Source organism: Martes martes, assembly GCF_963455335.1.
Source record: "Martes martes genome assembly, chromosome: 9".
Taxonomy (NCBI): domain Eukaryota; kingdom Metazoa; phylum Chordata; class Mammalia; order Carnivora; family Mustelidae; genus Martes; species Martes martes.
In genome coordinates this window covers 120,356,313-120,378,688 of record NC_137896.1, presented here as the reverse complement: position 1 = coordinate 120,378,688, position 22,376 = coordinate 120,356,313, and the positions used below count along the sequence as shown (strand labels likewise).

General features: G+C 46.5%; 3 protein-coding genes across 4 annotated transcripts in view; 1 reads left to right on the top strand and 2 right to left on the bottom strand.

Moving 5' to 3' along the window:
* Window positions 1-1,332: 1,332 nt before the first annotated feature.
* Window positions 1,333-5,162, bottom strand: PTRHD1 (peptidyl-tRNA hydrolase domain containing 1). Its single transcript, XM_080814643.1, has 2 exons — window positions 4,896-5,162; window positions 1,333-1,676 (listed from the first exon to the last, which is right to left on the bottom strand). The coding sequence occupies exons 1-2, from the start codon at window positions 5,145-5,147 to the stop codon at window positions 1,506-1,508; spliced, it is 423 nt and encodes a 140-aa protein (XP_080670769.1). The 5' UTR covers window positions 5,148-5,162; the 3' UTR covers window positions 1,333-1,505.
* Window positions 5,163-5,179: 17 nt separating this feature from the next.
* Window positions 5,180-20,585, top strand: CENPO (centromere protein O; the record flags this gene model as incomplete). Its single annotated transcript, XM_080813685.1, is given in 9 exon segments — window positions 5,180-5,230; window positions 5,233-5,293; window positions 5,512-5,577; window positions 6,814-6,983; window positions 11,979-12,096; window positions 12,779-13,038; window positions 15,019-15,190; window positions 15,911-16,074; window positions 17,379-20,585. Coding segments are annotated over 8 exon segments (1,035 nt in total). The 3' UTR covers window positions 16,048-16,074; window positions 17,379-20,585.
* The window catches only part of ADCY3 (adenylate cyclase 3), a gene marked incomplete at its 5' end in the record, with an annotated part of 77,573 nt that continues 72,343 nt past the window's right edge, over window positions 17,147-22,376 (bottom strand). For both annotated transcript variants that reach the window (XM_080814641.1, XM_080814642.1), the window contains 6 exons: window positions 17,147-18,184; window positions 18,725-18,849; window positions 19,496-19,619; window positions 20,809-20,928; window positions 21,426-21,572; window positions 21,993-22,151. In XM_080814641.1, the coding sequence (XP_080670767.1) occupies window positions 18,002-18,184; window positions 18,725-18,849; window positions 19,496-19,619; window positions 20,809-20,928; window positions 21,426-21,572; window positions 21,993-22,151 (858 nt within the window). In that variant the 3' untranslated portion in view covers window positions 17,147-18,001. The remainder of the gene's footprint in view (window positions 18,185-18,724; window positions 18,850-19,495; window positions 19,620-20,808; window positions 20,929-21,425; window positions 21,573-21,992; window positions 22,152-22,376) is intronic.

Genomic DNA, 22,376 nt, shown 5'->3' with positions numbered 1-22,376 from the left:
CCAAATGCTACCTGTTTCTAGTACTTAGATACTGAAATTCTACGATGCATTTGATTGAAACTCTATTGACGTGGTTTCCTGGACTTGGTTCTGCCCTCAGCACTCTACCAATTCTCCAATCCACTCTCCTAGTTTCAAATGACTGCTTCTTATAATGGAAGAACTTTGTATCTAGTATCTTATTTGTTTTGGTATCTAGACAGGAGGGGCAAAGTATACCCATGTTTCCTTGCACAGTTCTTTCTGTATGAATTATCTACATATCTGTCTTCTCATTAGATTCTCAGCTATCTGAAGGCAAAAATTGTTCTGTCCACCCTTATATTCTCAGCTCCTAATACAACCTGCCACCCACCGTAGACTTGCAACAAGTATTTGTTGAGAAAATTACCCTTTAAAACCTTTGCTTCACAGAGGTCCAACCAAGATTTGTAGATGTTCCCAAATCTTTCTGTGTAAAAGACTGTAGACTGTTCTAGATGTTCAGAGAAGGGACCTGTCATTTTGGGCTGCTAAGACTTTGTGAAGGTGATCGAACTTAAGCCAGAATTTGTTTCAAGTCCAGAGGTGGGAACGGGGAGGCAAGAATACCAATGCTTGACTCCCAGGCTGGAGACTGGCGGGTAGCAACTGGAGTGCCTTTGTTGAAGCATCAAGTTTGGGTAAGGAAAGTGTACAAGACAAACTTAAACTGCTGGGTAGGAAATACAAATGTGGAGGGTTTGAAGGTTAAGCTGAAGAGTCCCTACTTTATTCTACAGTGAGGTAGGAGTCTCTACCGAACCGGGTGCTCAGTGATCTTAAATAAACCTTGCGGCAGAAAGCCTGCTGGATTGTAGTCAGGACAACATGAGACATGAGCAGACCAGTGGGACACTCAGATGAACAAAATGAGAGCCTAATGCAGGGTGGTAGCACCAAAAATTACAATATGGTACTTGACAAATTTCATCAAATATGTATTTGTGCGTTTGTGTGTGTGTGCATATGTATAGTTTAACATCTTTGAAACTGATGTTTACAGTTAATTGCATGTCTTAATTGGCAGCGTCTCTTCTTTCCTAACAACATGTAAAATAATGGTGTATCTTAAAGTTGATAGTGTCCAAGATTCAATGAATATGATATCTGAATGTGAATAAGAAATAAAGAATTCAAAGGCAAAGTTTTAAACTTGGGTGGCTGGAAGATTGGAAGGAAGGGTGTTCGTTTCCTTGACCCCTGGACAGGAGTCTAACCAAATCTTCCATTTGAGCAATGATGCATAGATAATACTGCGACTCACCTACTTTGCCCATAGGAACTAATGAATAATTAAGAACAAGAGGAAATACTTCTTAATGACAACTTTAATATGAACATGGGTTTGACCCTCAAGAAACATTCATAACTTAAAGGAAGAGTGAGTTGCCTTTGAGAGGAGTACATGATGCTTAGGGATGGATGGCATGAAGTTTCTGGATCTGGCTGATACTCAAATACATCAAGGCAACTGCTAACCTTAGTCATTTGAACAATCGGTACTTCTTCAAATACTGGTTCACTTCTTCCTTGGGGTAGGGACGGAGCGCAATGCAAGTGGCAATATTCTCAGGCTGCTCCAGCCACAGCATGTGGTCAACGTTCTTCTGTTGAAGGGTCTCAGCCAGCTCCTTCAGGGCACTCTCATCGGTGGCCTACCAGGAGCAGAGCATAGAACACAGACTGAATGGCCCGTTGAGGAAGTGTCGGGAGGCAATGAAAAAAAATTGCGGGGCTGGGGGGGAGGTTCCTCCTGACTCAAAGTGGAGGAACAGCTTTTCTCAACGAAGGAGCTGGAGAGCGAGTCTCCAGAAGCAAGAGCTTCACTGCCGCATTTACTGTTCACTCTCTGAAGGACCTTAGATAAGTGGCCTGGGGGGTTGGAGAGGGAGAGGTGTAATCTGCCTGTTTCTAAAATGGAGAAGATTTTTTTCTCTTTCCTCCTGAGATGCTCTATGGATTGACTGTAATTATGCCCTATTTTCTACTTCTTTTATGGCTGGTGCCCATCCAGCTATCCCTAATCCTTCAGCCAGCTTTGACTTTAAGAGTTGTAGGAAAGGAGTTCTAACACACATCACCTCCATCTCCGTCCTCCCCTCCTTTCCCACCTGACCAAACCTGAAGGGCTTTCCTTCCGCTGGGATAAATGCCCGCTGGCTGGCTGGCTCAGTGGGCAAATCTCTCACATCCTCTCCCATTGTTTCTCATCATCTTTATCATTGTGCTGGCTCCCATTAGCAGGAAGTATTCGAGCTAGCTCTCAGAAAATAATGATAATTAGTGTGTTATTTGGAATAAGGTATTTTTTTTCTTTTTTTGCCTAGGAAGGCAGAAGCCAGTAAGGTAACTAGAGATATGTGTTATCAAAGTAGAGGAAATTGAGATTGTCACTCTTTATCTAGAGTCCTCTGGGCACAGCCACGCTGAAGAACTCACGGACTTCCCCTCCCTCCTTCAGCACCAGACGGCGTCGTAGGACAGTGAGAGGAAGTCCAAACTCTTGCTCTGCCCCTTACTGATTGTGTTTTGTACATGTGTGTATTTTAAGTAGGCTCCACACCCAGTATGGAGCCCAATTCGGCCGAAGTCACAACCCCAAGATCAAGACCTGAGCTGAGATCAGTAGTCAGACCTTTAACCAGCTGAGCTACCCAAGCGCCCCGGTGATTGTGTGATCTTTGATGAGTTACGTGACTTAGCAGGGACTTTCTTTCCCCTTCCTAAAACAGGGATGATAATGCTTCCTAGCAGTAGTGATGACTCAAAGAAATTAGGCTCAGACTAGTGCCTGGCACATAGCAGGCACCCAATAAATGGAATTAGCCTTGGCATGGTCTTATATTTTATTGGTCTTTACAGCTGCAGCAGCACCTTAATTTACTCAGGGGTGATTCCTTGGTCCCTTTCTTGGGTATGGCTATTAGTTAGGAATCATCAGACGCCTTTCAGACTTAGGGGAGGTCACCTAATCTCTGTGGGCTTCAGATCTCTCATCTGAGAAATGGGGTAAATAAATATATCATCTGCCTGAATGTGAGGGAGAGGGGGTTGTCTGAACCAGATAATTTCTTGAGCCCCTTCCTACAAAAAGAGTCTAAATAAAAAGCTATCTGCTAGGGTGCCTGGGTGGCTCAGTTGGTTAAGCAACTGCTTTTAGCTCAGGTCATGATCCTGGAGTTCAAGGTTCAAGTCCTGCATCAGGCTCCCTGCTCAGCAGGGGTCTGCTTCTCCCTCTTACCTCTCCCCTCTCATGGCCTTTCTCTCTCTCAAATAAATAAATAAAATCTTAAGACAAAGAAACAAACAAAAAGCTATCTGCTGGGACAACATTGTGGCTTAGTCAGTTAAATGTCTGCGTTCGGCTCAGGTCATGATCCCAGGTCCTTGGATTGAATCCTGCATCAGGCTCCCTGCCCAGCGAGGAGCCTGCTTCTATCTCTTCCTGCTGCTCCCCTCCTTGTGCTCTCTCTCTGACAAATAAATGAATAAAATCTTTAAAAAAAATCTATTTCTGTCTACTTAGATTCTCAAGACATTTCCCCATAGAAATTACTGCCTGATACTTTACTACCCAACAGAAGTTTTTCTCTTGACAGATAAATCGGTTTGTGCCAGCTAGCCATAAAGTATTACTGCACCCCAGGGTTCTAGTTTGTTTAAAATAAATTTTATAATGTAAAGTAAAATATGTGCTTCACATAGAAAACTAAAAAGAATAGAGAAGCATTAGAAACAAACCAAAATCCTACCACTAGCTTAATATTTGGATGTACGTCCTTAGTTTTTCTTTCCAAAATCTGGTTCATTTATATAGAATACAGTTCAGTTAGCATCACATAATGAGCACTCTTCCATGCCAACTAAATATGCTCCAAAACCACGATACGCTAGCTTTATTACAGCACATTTTATGGGCATAAAATGAACCAATCACTAGTTTTGGAAATTTGGTAATTTCCACATTTTTTACTATTATAAAGTGCTCCTATTTATATTCTTGTAGTATACAGTGCGCCTCGGCGCATCTGATTATCTTCCCATGATACATTTCCAGCAGCAGCAGAATTGACAAAGGGAAAAGGTGAGGGTAAGATCTGTTTGGCTATCTGCAAAAAGAACCTGACCTCTGTTTTCACGGGTGGTGCCTAGTATGTACGTATGTATGTATTTATTTTAAAGATTTTATTTATTTGTTTGACAGAGGTCACAGGTAGGCAGAGAGGCAGGCGGGGGTGGGCGTGGGAAGCAGGCTCCCTGCTGAGCAGAGAACCTGATGCAGGGCCCTGAGATCATGACCTGAGCGGAAGGCAGAGGCTTTAACCCACTGAGCCACCCAGGCGCCCTGTGTCTGGTATTTATGATGCTACGTTCAACTTATATTACGCACACATTTACTTTCAAATAATTAGGCGTCATATCCCGGTAATGCGTCAGATTCACTTCACTTGCAATAGGAACTCCGAGTCCTTGTCCCTTCCGAATCGGTTTTTCGGGGAGGGAGCGTGACAGTACCTTCGGGAATTGCAATAAAAGGCCGGCCCAGTGCACAGGTAGAAGGGCAGGGCCTGGTTCCACCGGCCTCCACCCTCACCGGCACCTCCTAAGAGGGACGCGAGCGAGGGCGGAGGGGTGCGGGAAGCATTAATAAGCAGCCCTAAGTCCACTCCTCACACAGTCAGACCCAGTCCAGCCAAGGGAAGACGCCCGGGTCAACAGCGGAAGCCCCCGAACCGCTCCCAAAACTTAGACGTAAACGACCCCTCCCAACTATCTCCATACCCACTCTACGAAGTTAAGCCTCTGCCTCAAGACCACACCCACTTCCGGTCTCGACGGCCTCGATACCCCTCCCTCTCCGCCGGACGCCTCACCTCGAGGACCACCTTGCGCATGCGCCCCAGGTCCTGGAGGTATGCGGCCGTGTGGGGATGGTCGCGGTGAATGTGCAAGGCCGCGGTGGCTGCGTGACAGGCCTGCGCTACCAGTGCGCCCGCCGGCCAGGAGAATGGGGCCTGCGATAGATCCTTTCGTAAAACCAAGTATTGGACTAGGATCTGCGGCTCTGGGCCAGAGGACGCCATCTTCCTGGCCCACCGAAAGGCCAGCCCTACTCCCCGGTGCATGCCGGGATGAGGGAGGGGCCCTGAGCGCAGCCATGTTTTTGTACGGCGGCGGCGCAAAGCACCCTGGGTCCGACTGGTTTGATTTTTTGAAGGCGTGGACGGCGGGAACTCTTCATCCTCGTCCTGCCTAAGCGAGAGGACCGGAGGTAAGAAAAACGTAAGACCTGGTGACGGACGGGACCGTGACCAGGTTGGAAGGCTGAACGGCCTCTTATAACGGCGTGTTCTGGGGCAGGTAGGTGTCCGGAGGCCGACGGTGCGCGCCTGGGTTGTGCGCGTCCTGCGGTGAATAGGTGTGACTTTCTTGCCTTTTTTCTTTTACCAGCAAGGAAATCTGGGTGTCTGTTACCGCTTGCCTGCCCAGCTTCACAGGGGGGCCTGTGGAAATCTGAGGAGATGGAGTGGGCGAATGACGGCAAGTCCAAAGGAGGTATTCACAGGGGCCTCCCCCCGCCCCGCGCCGCTGCCAAGACGACCCCTGGGTTAAAGGAGCCCTTTCCTCTGACGGGTGTGACCTGGCCTGTTTGGGAGCATTATGGTGAAACGAACAAACAGGAGACTGAAAGGGACAGGCAGCTAAGATCATTCATGGCACAAGGAAAATTACTTAAAACATGTCTAGGCTCCTGCCCCTTTCTAAACCGATAGCTAGAGTTCATAATATGCTCAGTGTTTATATTCAGAGGTACAGTTCTAGCCAGTGAGGTCTCTTTCCAGGATTTTTTTGCGGTCATGTATGCATTATGCCTGTGGAAGGGTCCATGCCGGGCAGTGACTTTGGAGTTGGTTAGGCCTGGGTTTGAGTCCTGGCTCTGCCCTTAGAAATACGGTGGCTTTAGGCAAGTTATTCTACCTTTCTCTGCCTTGATTTCTTCATTTAGAAAGTGGAGGCAAAGAATAGCCTATGGTGGTAGTTGTAGAGATTAGATAAGAATTTAATTCTCTTCATGCTTTCATTCTTTACATGGCTTGCAAGTGAAGCATCTAGCACAAGAGTCTTCAGATGTAGGAAACGTTCAGCAGGTGGTTCGTTGTTAGACTTGATTGGCATTTTGAAACTGTGACCTTTTCTGTATTGGTCTTTAAGCTCTTGGGAACTGAGATTTGCCTCTGAATTTCTGTCCAACCATGAACTTGTTTTCCTTTCTAATACTCAGTAGTACTGGTAGGCAGTTCCCTCTAGTGTGTGTCTTTATAGTCCTGTGTGAATAATACTTTTTGGAGCTTTAAAGTACTTAATTTAAGTCTCTCTGGATATCTAAATCCAAAGAGTTATGCATTAGCGCTTTGGGAAAACATGCATAAAAGACAATTTAAAAAATCATTCTACATTTTAAAAAAAGGTTCTGAGAAAGTCTGAATTTGGTGACCTTGTTTTCCCCTGGGTCCTTATTATCATGGGTAACTGAGATGATATCAGAAAATGCTCCCTTTGGACAGTGTCCTGGTCAGGGACTGCTTGTACATTACTGCTGAGCTATGAGATGGCTTGTCATTGATTTCTCTTATCACTTTCTCTGGTTTTATAAATTGTGGCTAATGTCCAACATTTTAGCTGACCAAAATTCTGAAAAAAGAGTCACTCTTTGTTCCCCCTGAAATGTTTCCTGTTGCCAGAGTTAGAAATCCCTGGCTTCTTGTGAAATTGCCTTTTTTCTTTCCACAGGTGTTTTAGCTCACTTGGAAAGACTAGAGATTCAAGTGAATAGATCCCGTAAAAACTTAGAAGATCTGCAGAGAGCACAGGCCGTCGAAGGCGCTCTTAGGACCAAGATTCATAAACTGAGATGTCTGCGAGATGAGCTGAGAGCTGAAGCAAAGCAGCGTCAAGCCAGAGTGAGTGCAAGGGTAACGTTAGCAGGTTTACCGAGAATGTAAAGAGGAGGCTTGATCTGGGAATTAGCAAATTTGTATACTGGGTTTCACCTGTGATCTTCCTGGATTGATTTCAGCCCTTGACCTCTCAAGTGAGCAGTCCTGTAGAGTCAGCTAATATCAGTATGAGCCGGTCATTGTCAGACACCACTGATAGGCCAGGAAAGTTCTTCGAATCGTTTCTTAGCCCACACTCAGACACACGAGTCTTATTTCAATCTCAGCCTGACGTGAGTCATTGGCACTTTTGTCATTAGCGCCATCTTTCCCTTACCCACACTTGAAACCACACAGTGAACTTCAGTTCTTCCCTCTTTTCAGTTTTCTCTCAAGCCCAGAGTCAGCATGACCTGTCAGATTTTCCTTTAGATTGTCTTTGTCCTTCAAGTATTATTCACATGTTGTAAAATGTTTACTAGGTGATTTGGGTGCCAGGATTATTGCAGTAGTCTGCTAGTTATTTCTCTTTCTGTACATCTGCTTCTCTAATAACTCCTGCATAGGCAAGAAAATGCTTCATAAAACACCACATCATTGGACTTTATATAAATGTAAAAAGTATAAACTCTTTCTTGTCTGACTTTTTTTTTTTCCTGAATGTTCTGTGAGGTTGATCCAAACTGCTGCATATAGTGGTCATTCTTTTTAATTGCTGTATAGTAATTTCATTTTATGAATAGTCCACAATTTATTTACTAAATTGTATTGTTGGTGACATTTGGGTTATTTGGGTTGTTTCACTTTGGGACATGAAACATTCTTGTTTCTGTCTTTTGATGGAAAAATATATACTTTTCTATTAGGTGTATACCTTGTAGAGTTGTTAGGTCACAGGGTATGTATACTGTCTGTAGTAAATGCTGCCAAACAGTTTCTGAAGTGATTATACCAATTTTACATTCCCAGCACCAGAGTATGAGATTTCAATTGTTTTTTTTTTTTTTTTAAAGATTTTATTTATTTATTTGACACAGAGAGAGAGAAATCACAAGTAGGCAGAGAGGCAGGCAGAGAGAGAGGAAGGGAAGCAGGCTCCCCACTGAGCAGAGAGCCTGATGCGGGGCTCGATCCCAGGACCCTGGGATCATGACCTGAGCCGAAGGCAGAGGCTTTAACCCACTGAGCCACCCAGGCACCCCGAGATTTCCATTGTTGTGCGTCTTTACCAGAACTTGATATTGTCAGTTTAAAAAATCCGGCACTCTGGTGGGAGTGTCCTAGAATCTCTATCACCTGATAACTAATGCTGTTAAGGGCTTGTATTGGAAACTTGAAAGTGTTCTGTTGTGAAATGTGCTTTTCAAGGCTTCCACAAAAATGTTATTGCATTGTCTATCCCTTACTGAATTATAGAATCTTTACTTATTTTGGATATGAATTCTTTGGGATATTTATTACGAATTTTCTCTTGGCCTGTGGCTTGCCTTTTCACTCTCTAATGGTGTCTTGTGATGAGAAGAAAGTCTTCATTTCAGTGAAGTTTGATTTAGGAATCTAACTTTTGACTTATTGCTTTTGTTTGCTTTTAATAAATCTTTGCCTATCTTAAGATGATGAAGCTGTTCTGTGGTATTTTCTAAGAGCTCTATTGTACTTTGTACTTTCAGAATTACAGTTCATCTGGAACTGATTTTTGTGTGTGGTATGCAATAGAAGTCATACTTTTTTTGGTTTTCCATATGGATATCCACTGCATCCAGTATCACTTTCTGAAGTCCACTCTTTCCCCATTGTATTGTAATGGATCTTTGGGTCCCCCACAGGCCTGTTTCTGACTTCTGTTCCATCGGTCTGTTTGTCTTTGTGCTAGTACCAGAGGTTCATTTACTGTATATATGTCCTATGTGATATACACCTGTCATATATGGCCTCTTTTTTCAGAATTATCTTGGGCTATTCTTGGCCCCTTGAATTTTTTATAAATTCGGGTATCAGCCATCAGTTTCCAGAAACAAACCTGTAAATTTGATTGGGATTGCATTGAATCTATACACGAATTTGGAGAGAACTGAAATATTTTCAGTATTGCATTTTCCAGCCAGTGTACATGCTCCCTCTCTCTCCATTTATTTAGTTCTTCAATCTCTCTCAGCTATGTGTATAGTTTTATGTGTAGAGGTCTTAAATCATTCATTATATTTATCTTTGTGTCTTTGATTTTTCCTGATGTTACTGTATAAGGCAGGGGTCAGCCGACTTCCTGTGTGAGGCCAGATTGTCAGTATATGAAGCTTTGTGAACCAGATGGTCTCTATGGCAGATACTCAGCTCTCCTGTTGTGTTGTGAAGCGGCGCAAACAATATGTAAATTGGTGGGTGTGAAACCTTATCTACAAAAATAAGTGTCCAGTTAGGTCTGACCCACAAGCCACGTTTTGATGACCTCTGATACATGGATTGTTTTTTAGAAATTTGATTTTCAAATTGTCATGTAGAAATATATTTGATTTTTGTATACTGACTTTATATTTCACAACTTTACTAAATCTACATTCTATTTCTCTCTCTATTCTTTGGGGATTTCTACATTTGGAATCATGTCATATGCAAACGATCACAGTTTTACTGCTTGCCAATCCTTGTAACTTGTTTTTCTTGCCTTATTCTTTTTTTTTTTTTTTTAATTTTTTTAAATTATTTATTTATTTGTCAGAGAGAGAGTGGGAGAGAGAGTGAGCGATCATAGGCAGAGGCAGAGGGAGAAGCAGGCTCCCTGCCAAGCAAGGAGCCTGATGTGGGACTCGATCCCAGGACGCTGGGATCATGACCTGAGCCGAAGGCAGCTGCTTAACCAACTGAGCCACCCAGGCGTCCCATTCTTGCCTTATTCTATTAGCTGAGATCTTCAGTATATTGTTGAGTAGAAATAGTCTTAGGGTTAACATGTTCTTTCTAAATTTTGTATACTCTTATCAAATTAAGGAAATCCTCTTGTATGGCTAGTTTGCTAGGAGTTTTAATTGTGATCAGGTATTGAGGTTTATTAGATGTTTTTACTGCATATATTAAAGTGGTCATGTTTCTCTTTTATTAATGTGGTGATACGTATTGGTTGGTGTTTGATAATGGCTTACTTTTTTGGAATAAACCTAATTTGGCTTGATGTGTTATCCTTTCTATATAATGCTGAATTTTATTAGCTGATATTTGCTAATTGGACTTTTACATCTCAATTTACGAGATTGTCTTAAGAATTTTTTTTTAATGTCCTTGTCAGGTTTTGACATCACTTTTTTTTTTTTTTTTTAAGATTTTATTTATTTACCCGACGGACAGAGATCACAAGTAGGCAGAGAGGCAGGAAGAGAGAGAGGGAAGCAGGCTCCCCGCTGAGCAGAGAGCCCGATGCGGGGCTCCATCCCAGGACCCTGGGATCATGACCTGAGCCGAAGGCAGCGGCTTTAACCCACTGAGCCACCCAGGTGCCCCTTGACATCACATTTAACCTGGTCTCAGAAAGAAATTTTGAGATGTTTTCCCTTTTTTTTCTCGATTTGATGGTAGAGTTTATATAAAATAGTGTGGTTTTCCTAAAATTTTTATAAAGAATTACCTAGGAAAGCACTTCAGGCCTCCTCTGTGGGAAGGTTTTAAATTTCTAATTTGGGGGGTCCTGGGTGGCTCAGTCGGTTAAGCGTCTGCCTTCAGCTCAGGTCATGATCCCAGGGTCCTGGGATCGAGCCCCACATTGGGCTCTCTCCTGAGAGGGAAACCTACTTCTCTCCCTCTGCCTGCTGTTCCCCTTGCTTGTGCTTGCTCTTGCCCTCTCCATCTCTCTGTCAAATAAATAGATAAGATCTTTTTAAAAAATATCTGTTTCAATTTCTTTGATTAATATAAAGGTTTTATATTTCCTATTTCCTCTTGGGTCATCTTTGATAAGTCGCATTTCTCAGGGAATTTGTCCATTTCATCTAAACTCACTTTTATACAGTTGTTTGAACCTTCTCAAACAACTTACCAGCTTGTGAGTAGGATTAGTCAGTAATATTGTCTCATTTTTTATTCTGGTAATTTTTGTTTTTATTCTTGGTAATTTGTGTTCACTGTTCCATTCTTTTTCTCTCCTTGATTGGTCTTAAGTTTTATCAATTTTGTATTAGTTTTATTAATTTTGGTATTATTTATTTTCTCTGTTGTACATTTGTGTTGTATTTTCATTGATATCGTCTCATCATTCTACCTTTCTTGTTGGGTTTAAGTTGCTTTTTAGCTTCCTGAGATGAATACTTAATTTTTTTTTTTTTTAAGTCTGTCTTTTCCCCTTTTTGTATGTGAGGTTATAAATTTCCCACTAAACAGTGTCTTAGTCAATATGGGCTCTTGTAACAAAAATACCGTGATTTGGGTGGCTTATAACAACACATATGTCTCACAGTTCTAGAGGCTGGGAAGTCTAAGACTGTGGACCCGGCAGATTCAATGTCCATCTAGTGAGAACTTGTTTCCTCATTGAGGGTCCTGTTCTCATGTCGCCTCACATGGTAGAAGTGGCAAGCTAGCCCTCTGGGCACTAGTTACAAGGGCACTAATTCCATTCGTGAGGGCTCTAACATTGTGACCTAATCACCAGCAATGAATGAATTCTGAGGGATACTCACATTCAGTCCATAGCACATGGCTTTAACTATATCCCTCAAGTTGTGGAGTGTCATGTTTTCATTGCTTTGCTCACCCTGTAGACTTCCCTCACACCCTTGTCTTGTTCCTCTCACAATACTCTCCAGTCCCACCAAAGCCCTAATTTGTTCTTCAGGCAAGCACAGTTTCTCCTTCTGTGACCCACGAGGTTCCTCCTTTGTTGCGAATTCATAGCATTACCTGGTCACTGTAGCATTTCTTGAGATATTATATAATAATTTAAGAAACTCTGCATTTAGCTTTCTTTCTAGTTGTGTCAGGGTAAGAACTCTGTGCTATGCCCCTACCCAGTTTGATTTACTGCATATTTTGCAGGTTAAAGCATCTGCTGCCAATGTAGAACCTGACCAAACCCTGGAAGTCAGTGAGCAAGAAGTTGCGGAAAGAAGACGGGAAAATGTGAAAGCCATCCTGCGGGCGTATCGTTTCACGGGTATAATTTGTTTTCTGACCTGCTTCAGTCCGAGTCTCTTGTTTTTAGTGAGTTGGTTTACTAGATACATTATTAGTCCTGGACTTATTTCATGAGCATGGGTTTTTGCCTTCCTCAACATATACATACAAAGCTGGCATACTCTCTGGAGGCATCTTGACCTAGAAAATTGGCCTCTTTTTGCGGAAGATTGGTTGGTGGCCGGCTTAGAGGACTCATTTTAGCTATTCAGTGTGTGTTAGAACTTGTACTAGAACTGCCTTTGCTACTGGCTGGCTTGATGCCACTGGTCAAATAGTTCGAACCCATTAAGTCTCTGTTTCCCCCATTAAAATGGGGATTTATCCTGCCCATTATCTGTGGCATAGAGGATTGTGGAAGGAACTGGACTATCGTACATTAATTGACACTCAGAGAAAAAGAAGAGGTAAAATGAAAATTTCGAAATCTCTTCTTCCATAATTTGATATTAAGGTGTTTGATCTTTTCCACCATTTTCTCTGGTTTTAGCAGCTCAAACTTAAAATGAGCCAGAGTGAGCAGAAAGTGTCTATGATGTTCCTTCAGCACCGTTTGAGCTCATACTGAACGTACACGGCAGTGCTGAGGCGAAGGGGTGCGCAGCTGAAGAAGACACTCCCTTTGCTGCTGTCTGTTGAGAGGCTCCTCTCGTCTTCTGCAGGGCTCAGTGGGAAGCTGACCAGCCGAGGGGTCTGTGTCTGCATCAGTACTGCTTTTGAGGGAAATCTGCTGGATTCCTATTTTGTCGACCTTGTTATACAGAAGCCACTTCGGATACATCACCATTCCATTCCGGTCTTCATTCCCCTCGAGGAGATATCTGCAAAATACTTACAGACTAATATTCAGCACTTCCTGTTCTGTCTTTGTGAATACCTAAATGCTTACGCTGGGAGGAAGTACCAGGCAGATCGACTTCAGGTATCTGTCTGGGATTTTTGTTTGTTTATTCTTTTATTTTTTATTTTTTTAAAGATTTATTTATTTGACAGAGATCACAAGTAGGCAGAGAGGCAGGAGAGAGAGGGGGAAGTAGGCTCCCCGCTGAGCAGAGCGCCTGATGCGGGGCTCGATCCCAGGACCCTGGGATCATGACCTGAGCCGAAGGCAGAGGCTTAACTCACTGAGCCACCCAGGCACTCCTGTTTGTTGTTTTTTTTTAAAGATTTTACCTATTTGACGGGGAAAGAAAGTATAAGCAGGGGCACTGGCAGAGGGAGAGAGAGAAGCAGAGTGTCCACTGAGCAGGAAGCCTGATGTGGGGCTCGATCCCAGGACGCTGGGATCATTACCTGAGCTGGAGACAGACACTGACTGAGCCACCCAGGTGCCCCTGTCTGGGATCTTATATATCATATTTTATGAGCTCAGAATAGGCTTAAAAAGGGGAAAGAAAGGGGGGAGGCAAACAAGTTTTCTTTTGTATTCTAAAATGCTTTATAATTCTGAGCCCAAAGTTTGACCATTATCCTTCTGGTGCGTGTTTCTTATTTATATACAAGCTGTTTTTCACCTTCTTCCCCTCTGGAAACGGTGGATGCTGTTGAAGCATGGATACTGGTTAAGGGATTATTTACTCCCTGATGGTGGTCCTCAGGCTTGTATACTTGACCCTGTCTTCCCTTCACAGAGTAGTACAGTCACAGCTCATTTTATGGTACTTCTCTTCATTGTGCTTTGCAGATACTGCATTTTTCTACAGATCGAAGATTTGTGGCAACTGTGTGTGTTAAGCCTATCGGTGCCATTTTTCCAACAGTATTTTCTCACTTTGTGTCTCTGTGTCACATTTTGGTAATTCTCACAATATTACCAAATTTTTCATTATTTGTTATGGCGATCTGATCATTGATTACAACTCATTAAAAGTTCAGATGAGGGTTAGCTTTTTTTTTTAGCAATGAAGTTTTTTTTTTTTTTAAGATTTTATTTATTTATTTGACAGAGATCACAAGCAGGCAGAGAAGCAGGCAGAGAGAGAGAGAGGAGGAAGCAGGCTCCCCGCTGAGCAGAGAGCCCGACATGGGGCTCGATCCCAGGACCCCGGGATCATGACCCGAGCTGAAGGCAGAGGCTTTAACCCACTGAGCCACCCGGGCGCCCCAATGAAGTATTTTTTAATTAAAGTATTTTTAACTAAAATGTATACACTAGTTTTTTAGACATAATGTTATTGCATACTTAATAGACTACTGTGTAGTATAAACATAATTGTCCTAGGAAACCAAAAAATTCCAGTTTATTGCGGTGGTCGGGAACCGAACCCACAGTATCTCCGGTGTATGCCTGTACAGTTTCTGTGCTTTTCACTTCAGCAGGGGTTTATCGAGTACCTGCTGTGTGCCGAGTGCCTTGCCGAAGCTTGGGTATAGATGCGGAGCGGGATAATACACAGGGGGGTACTATCCATCTTTGTCTAAACTCTGGCCTATCTTTTTGGGGATTGTAATGGAACTAGGGTTGGGCTAAAACAAATTTCTTTAAGTAGATAGGAAATGAATGCAGATAAGGAATATGTGAATTTTGTAAGCTTCATGTCCTGTTCTCCCCCTTGCGAGCTTTCCGACTGCCTCCGCGGCTCTCGGGTTTCGGGTAGACTGATACGAGAACGCGGACACAGAGCCTCTCCGCCGGCCGCACAGAGGCCATGTATCTCCCTCATGCCCTGGGCCATTTATTCAGTGCTTCCTGCAGGCCTTTCTAGGGTGCTGCCAACTCTTGGTTATCTTACAAGTCTTTATCATTAGTCCTTTTCACAGGCTTCTTTCTGCCCTTTATTTCTCTGAAGTTTGATTCACGGGCCGTATTTTTATAGACATGTTTGAAGTGTCACAACCACTCACTGCCTTTGGGACTGTCGTCATCATATATTGTGTCTGTTTTGATCCCCACCCTCCTCAGAGTGACTTTGCAGCCTTTCTGGCCGGGCCCTTGCGGAGAAACTCGCTGTGCAACTTGCTGTCCTTCACCTACAAAGCGGAGCTGCGGGGTCAGTCGGTCCCGTTTTGTGCCAGACTGCTGTATAAGGACCTCACGGCAACCCTGCCGACTGACGTCACCGTTACGTACCAAGGTGAGAGGAAGGACGCCTTGGCAAAGAAATGATGATGTGCTCTGTGGGTTCAGGTGGAATGAAACGGTAAAACGGTGGACTCTCTCCTGGAGCCCCGTTCTCTGTTACTCTAGACATTTACTCAGTACACTACAAAGACTATTTTCTGTCTTTCTACCATTTTTCCTCTCCTCTTTGTAAGTAAACATAATTACCCTAGTTCCCACCTCCTCTGCTCCGTCGGACTCTGCCAGTGTTCCTTCAGTTTATGTTCGTCGTCATTGGAGACCCCTCTTGAGAGACAGCTAATGAGGCCGAGTCATGGGGTCACTCGTGAAGCGCGCCAGAAGACTCATTTCACGAGGCAGCCAATTAGACAAATAAGTATACACTTAGCCCTCTAGTGTATACTTATATGGGAATTCTGTAGGACTGGCTGAGAGAGATTGTGTAACTGTTTTGGTTAAATGGACCAGAGTAATGTGACATGGGAAATAATGAAAAAGAGGGTCAAATATTTTTAGGAAGTTGGAAAGTTTCGAAGGTGCCACAGATTTTACACTATAGGTTTTAGACTTCTGGGCAGAGTCTGTTTGGGGCTTAAAATGTCATTGGTCCAGTAAAGGGCAGTTTCAGTTCCAGACCAAAAAAAAATAAAAGGTTACATGGGTCCAGAACATGAGTGATGTGGGTTCTCATTCCTCCAGTCGCACTAAATGAGATCGATAAAATCTGTTCTAGGAACGGACGCGTTATCCCCCTCGTGGGAAGAACAGCGAGCATCCCATGAAAATCTGTTTTTTTCGAAGCCCCTACATCAAGTGTTTACTTCATTTGCAAGAAAAGGAGAGAAGTTGGATATGAGCCTGGTCTCCTAGAATATTTTCATTGGGAACATGTCAAAAGTGAGTAAAATAATACTTTGCACAGTCCCCACGCTAGGACCGTGAACTGAAAACTGTTGAAAGGTTCAGAGCCCCTGCCTGGGGACCGTCCTTGCAATGAGAGCAGTCACGTACCTCATCAGGGTGGTAAGGGGCGGTTTGGACAGTTTTGGTGTCAATATGATCATGTTTTAGCTGAAAATCAGTGGATGTGATGGGGCAGTCGAAGGCATGTTGTGAAAGAGGAAGTATGTACCTTTTAGCTAGAGAGTATTCCTAGCTTTTATGAAAGCTTTAAGTAATTCTGTTTCATTTTCCTGAGGCTTTTGAAAAGAAAGTTCTTGGAACACTCCAGGTTCCTGATAGGACAGGAATCACGCGGTTAAGAAAAGTATGTTTGATCTTTAGTTTGAAGCCGTGTGTTCTAGGCTACGGTTTTATAAAGAATGCGTGTAAGTACTGTGGACAATCAGGGCTGTATGTAGCTAATACTTTGTTTCTAAACATGTTAGTAGAGAGTTGAATGTATTAAGTCAGCTATAAACAGCGTGATCAGAAGTCTGTCCATATTCCACGCTTGTCAAGGGCCGCAGACCCTCCCTCCTCTCCTGCAGGCTCTTGGCCACAGCTGCACGGTTGTCTCCCCCCATCTCCTGATCTCAGTTATAAGGATCATTTCTCCTTACATTATAACCCCGGCCTCAGCCTTGCTGACATGTTTTGTTCCTTATGGGAAAATGTAGAGGGACGGCGCCCGGATGTGAAAGCCTGCGTCTGGCAGGGTCCAGCTGCTGAGTGCCTGTCCCCACTTTGCCCAGGCACAAGTAGGAGTCCTTACTCCCCGTCCTGCCCTGGGCCCACAGCTGCATCCAGGCCCTAACACGGTCACTTCCTAGACCAGGTGACCAGGAAGCAACCCTACATGTGTGGGCACCCGTGGGGCAGGTCGAGTCCACTTGGACCACCATTTAGAAGAAAGGAGCTTGAGAATGATCAGCCGTCTTAGTTCAGGCTCTTGCCTTCCAGGCACCTGGTAAGGATGCGTGGTGTGAGTCAGCAAAGTACTGCACAGAATTTTCACAATGATCACATTCAAGTTGAATAAAGCTTTTAATAAAACAGTCTTGTTCTTTATCAATACCTGTAAATTCTCTTTTAAAGCAGTAGCAAAGGCGACTGACTGTAGCAAGAGCTCAAGAGGCAAGGCAATATCGGAAAGTAGTTTGTTTGTTTTTTTTAAACAGAAAGTTAAAAATATAAATGTAGAAGATCTGTTTATATATTTGTCTCTCAGAAATAAATTCCCTTTCCCTCCCTCCCACCAGGTAAAAGGAAATATTGCACTTTCTGCTGTCATGACTAAGGTGGCAGGGGTTCCAGAAGAACCTTTCAAGATTATCAGGAACATAGCATGAGGGCCAGTTCACCTAACCTGGACCAGATTGAGACGAGCAGGTCTCCAGCTTGAAAGGCTGCTTCCAGGTGAGCGCTGGGGAGCAGAGCACTTGCCTGCTCAGCCGTCCCGTCCCGCCACATCCTCGTCTGAAGCACAGCTTTCCCGTCTGTGCTCCCAGCCCAGAAGCAAAGGCAGCTTTGTTCCACCTCGGACACGTTTCCTGCTCACAGTGGCCATGGCCTCTCTGGGGGAAGGAGGGCTGGTCAGACCCAGGGCTCTGGAAGGATTCTGTTCCAGCACTACGCCTAAGACCCCTACTCTCTGAGGAAGCTACAGGCACACTGAGGAAGAGTATGGCCACCCTCAGAGCTCACGTGTCCATGAACAAATGAAGGCTTGAGGAGATTTTTAAACCTAAAGTCTATGTGAGTGTGCACTTCGACAGTTTGGGAATGGTGGGACTTGGTCATGTGTCCTTTCCCAAGGCCTTTCTCTGATTCCAAAAAATAGATTCTCCCTTCCCATCTGGACCGTGGTGAAGCTGGAGGCCGTTCAGGAGTTATCCACCACCTGGTGGGGCAGGGTGACCGAGGAGCCGTTAGGGAAGGCAGCTGGCTTATCACGCCCCTTCAGGAAAAAGGTTAGCAGCTCCCCCTTCCCCTTCACGAAGATGGGCCCTCGCCTCACAAAGCGGAAGCCGTACTCTCGAAGGATGGCTTGTGTTTCTTCCACCACCTGTAGAGGGAGAACATTGTGTGAGCTCAGACCGGGCCCGCCCAGAGGTGCCCACTTGGGGCCTGTGGGTCCCGACAAGCCTGCCTGTAGTGCTCTTTTCCAGATGTTTTGGGCCAAGCCCCTTACTCTGCGCACGAGGGGTCCAGGGTAGTTTGCCTGGGGCCTGTCTCTCTCTCTCAGCGATAGCGCTCGCTGACCCAAAGGACGGCCCCAGGTTGCCCGTGGCAGCATCACTCCCTTCTCCCTGCCTTGTGACGCTTTTCTGCCAGACCCAGCTGGCACGATTCGGGTGGCTTCAGGAGAAGGTGGTGGTGGTACAAGAGAAAGTTCATAAGGAAAGGCTAGGGTTACCAAGAGCTTAAGCCTAAATTTTGGAAAGGGGAGTGAAGTATTTCCCACCCTTGCCTGTGACCTTCCAGAGCTACGCCCTGGATACTCCGGGCCAACGGACAGGCAGGGGTGCATGGCAACACGCCCTAGTCCGATCTTGTTCCCGGCCCCTGCGTCTGAGCACACGCTCTGCTCTGCTGCTGGCCTTACCTGAATGTTGCCCATGACCCCCGTGGACTCCATCCTGCTGGCCACATTGACCGTATTGCCCCAGATGTCATAGTGTGGTTTCCGGGCTCCAATGACCCCAGCCAGGACCCCTCCTTTGTTCATGCCTGGTGTAGGGACATAAAAGTGAGCACAGCCACGAGCCATATTTCATCCCATTCATTATCCCATCTCAGAAGCCACCAGCTCCTCTCCTGGAGAATTCACCACCTGATCTCAACCATAAGGCTCCCAAGTCTGTTAACATAGTCCTCGTGAAGCTCGTCTCTAAGCCACCAGAGGGCAGATACGTCTATCTGTCCTGTCCTGGCCACCACGCTAATTCATGCAATATAGAAGTTACCAGTTTCAACACGTATCTGTCACTGCAGGGGTCTTATGAGCTCAGCCAGGAGTGAGAATCCCACCCCCACCTCTTCACAGAGGGAACAGCAGGGGACATGAACTCCTAAGAGGCTGGAATGAGGCAGCAGAGCTCTCCGCAGGCCTGCAAGATTGCCCGGGGGGCCGGGGTGGGCAGCCTGACCGCAGCCGCGCTCAGAAGGCAGGTTAATCGCCGTGAGGTATGGCCATGTTGCCAGGTGTGCCGTCTGATCGCCTGGAAGAGATCCCTAAGGTCCCAGCGCTGTGCAAGTGCGACCCTCCCCAACCTAAACGCCTCCAAGGCTAAGTCTCTCACCCTTCCTGCCCAGGATGTGCTGAAGCCCTTGCCTCGGAGCATGGCAAGGAGCACGCAGGCCCGAGAACCCTTACCGATGCGCAGCATGAAGTTGTTGAAGGACTGGTTGTTGATGTTTGTGAGCGTGTCCTTCATGGCCAGAGCAAAGTCAGCCAGATCAGCCAGGTGCTGCCAGCGCTCCTTGTCTGACTTCTCCTCCTGGGCAGGGGAGCAGCGGTGAGAGCATGAGGAGCCGGTATGGGCACCTTCCTCCCTTCACGGCATTCTGGAGGCGAATTCCTACACCTCGTCGTTAGAGGCCTCATTCTCCACTTCCCACAAATGAGGCCGTGACCTCTACCTTGGCTTGTCACCGACGGTTCCCCTGGATCCCTTAGGGTCCCGAGGGTCCCCAGGTGGGGAGGGCCGATCCTGGCCAGCTACATTGCTTCCCGCCTGCCACGTGGCCAATCAGGAGTCCTACCTCCTCATCGCCTCGCCTGGGCTCAAGTCTGGGGTAGTCCTCATTTTGAGTCCTTGGCTAGATTCTAAGCCCTTGAAGGTCATGACCCATCTTAGACACGTTTCTTTAGCCTCATCCATAAAATGGAGATGGTAGTAGTACTTATATCATATAGGACAGTTGAAAGACAAAATAGGATGATAACAGTTTAAGAACAGCTCTTGGGACCTGGGCCCCCACAGCTCATTTCCTCTTGTAAACAGCTAGCTCCGCAAGTCCGCCAGGACAGAAGAACAGGCTGATGCCGGCCAGTGAGCTCTGAAGGCCCCTTTTCTATCAGAACTGCTTTCAACCTGCATGTTTTCATCGTCACATAATTGCGTGGATGGTTGCTTACTCCCCAGTTCTTTAGAAAGTCTAGAGCGTGAAGGGAGCATGGCCACAGTTAGAGCAGTTCTGCCTGCCTAAGCTGGGCACCAGCTGCAGGGGTGGAGGGGGGTTGTGTAGCCTACTCTTTCTCTGCCCGTTAAACTGGGCTGGTAAAGGGACCCCTGGGTGGCTCAGTCGGTTAAGCTGCTGCCTTCGGCTCAGGTCGTGATCCCAGAGTCCTGGGATCGAGTCCCGCCATTGGGCTCCTTGCTCGGCAGGGAGCCTGCTGCTTTCTCCGCCTCTGCCTGCCACCCTGCCTGGTTGTGCACTCGCTCGCTCTCTCCCTCTCTGACAAATAAAAAAAATAAAAACAAAAAACTGTGCCAGTAAGCCTAATTTTAAGTTTGCATCACGTGCTGGTGGTGTGTGTGTGTGTGTGACCCACTGAGCCAGCAGTGCTCACTAACGTCAGCTACCCTGGTGACTCCTTGCTTCACACGCGAGCCGTCGACTGCTGCGCTCCTGCCTGGGGAGACAGCACCCCATCCCCTCCAGCCATGGGGGGCGCTTAGCTACCTTGTTGGAGCTGGCAAAGCCGTTGGTGTTGACATCCGGGGTGACTCCTGAAGCCGCCATGTAGGTGCTGCCGATGGTTTTGATCTTGGTGATGACCCGGAATTTGGGGTTGTCCAGCAGCTGAGGCCAGTATTAAAGAGGAGAGAAAGGTCAGCAGAGTCCAAGGAGATAAATGAGCCAACTAAGTGACAGATGTGCCTGTTTACAGCAGCCCCACAGGACCCGACAAAAGCTCTCCTGCCACTTATCGGTCACATGATGTTAGGCAGACTTGCTGACGGAGCCTCCATTTCTGTCACCTTAACATGCGACAAAACTGCCAGGCCCCTAGGGAGCTTGAGTCTACCTGGAAAAGTATTTTCCCCGGCAACACAAGTCACCCAGTAGACAGTTACGGGATCTGAATCTGAGGTTTGGAGGAGTCCGGTGCCTCAGGATCTTATTTGGGCCTGTCCTTACGCTGTGACCGTGTAGGTAATTCCCCCCGCTCCTGCCTTCCCCACGCAGACCCCCCAGGCCGCAGAAGCTCCTGCGCTCCCGGCCTGAGCTATAACCCGGAACGGGCCAGCGGGGGCGGGGGGGGGGGTTGGCGAGAGAGGGGCAGGAGGGGCACTCACAGAATCAAAGTCTGAGATGATCTCGTTGAGGAAGCGCAGACACTCGATGCCGCCGTTGTTGATGCTCTCCTCCGTGTAGAAGTCGGCGAAGTTGGGCAGGGAGGCGAACATGACTCCGATCTCGTCGTAAGACTGGCTGTACAGCTCCTAAGAGGAGGCAGGGCCGGGGCGCTCAAAGAAACGCTGGTGGGGTCAGGTGCCCCGGAATGAATCCCTCCCACCCCCAGGACGGGTGGACTCCGCTTTCCGGATGGACGTGCCAACTTGGAGTTGTAAGGCCGCGGCCCACCGCGACTTCGAATAAAGTGTCCCTGGGCCCCTGTAGGAGCCCTGGCTGTGAGGAGGAGGGTGGATGGAGTCGGGAAGTGAGGCATCAGAACCCTTGTGTGAGGAGACGAGCCTGCCAGAGGGTGGGGCCTTCCAGGCGCGTGTGGCCGTGGGAAACGTGGAAGCGGCGCCCTTCCCGGAAGCCTGCGCACTGCCGGCCTCGCGTCCGCTGCCGACAGCCAGCCAGATGGAGACACACAGCCTCCTGGCCGCCTGCGACCGTGTGAGGCCACCCCTCACCTCATCTCTCTTCTTGGACCCCAGGAAATGGCGGGCCACGTGCTCAGGCAGCATGTTGGTGACCAAGGCCTCATTCCAGCGCCGCATCTCGTAGACACGTTCCTTCTGGTCGTGGACCTCAATCTTCCACAAGAACAGCGTCCTTGCCAGTTTTTCCACCTGTGGACAGACGCGGGCGAGGTGCGGGCTTCAGCCGGCCACGTGATGGAAAGGCGAAGAGCGGAGCTCGGAGGGTTCCACGGGGGAAACACCCGCAGGAAGACGGCCAAGTGGCCAAGGAAAGATGCCGTGGAGAGAAGCACCGACGCCTCAGTGGGGTTCCCGGCCTCGCCGTGGTTGTGCAGAGCTCCGAGAGCCTTCTGGGTACGTGGGGGCCTCCCCTAA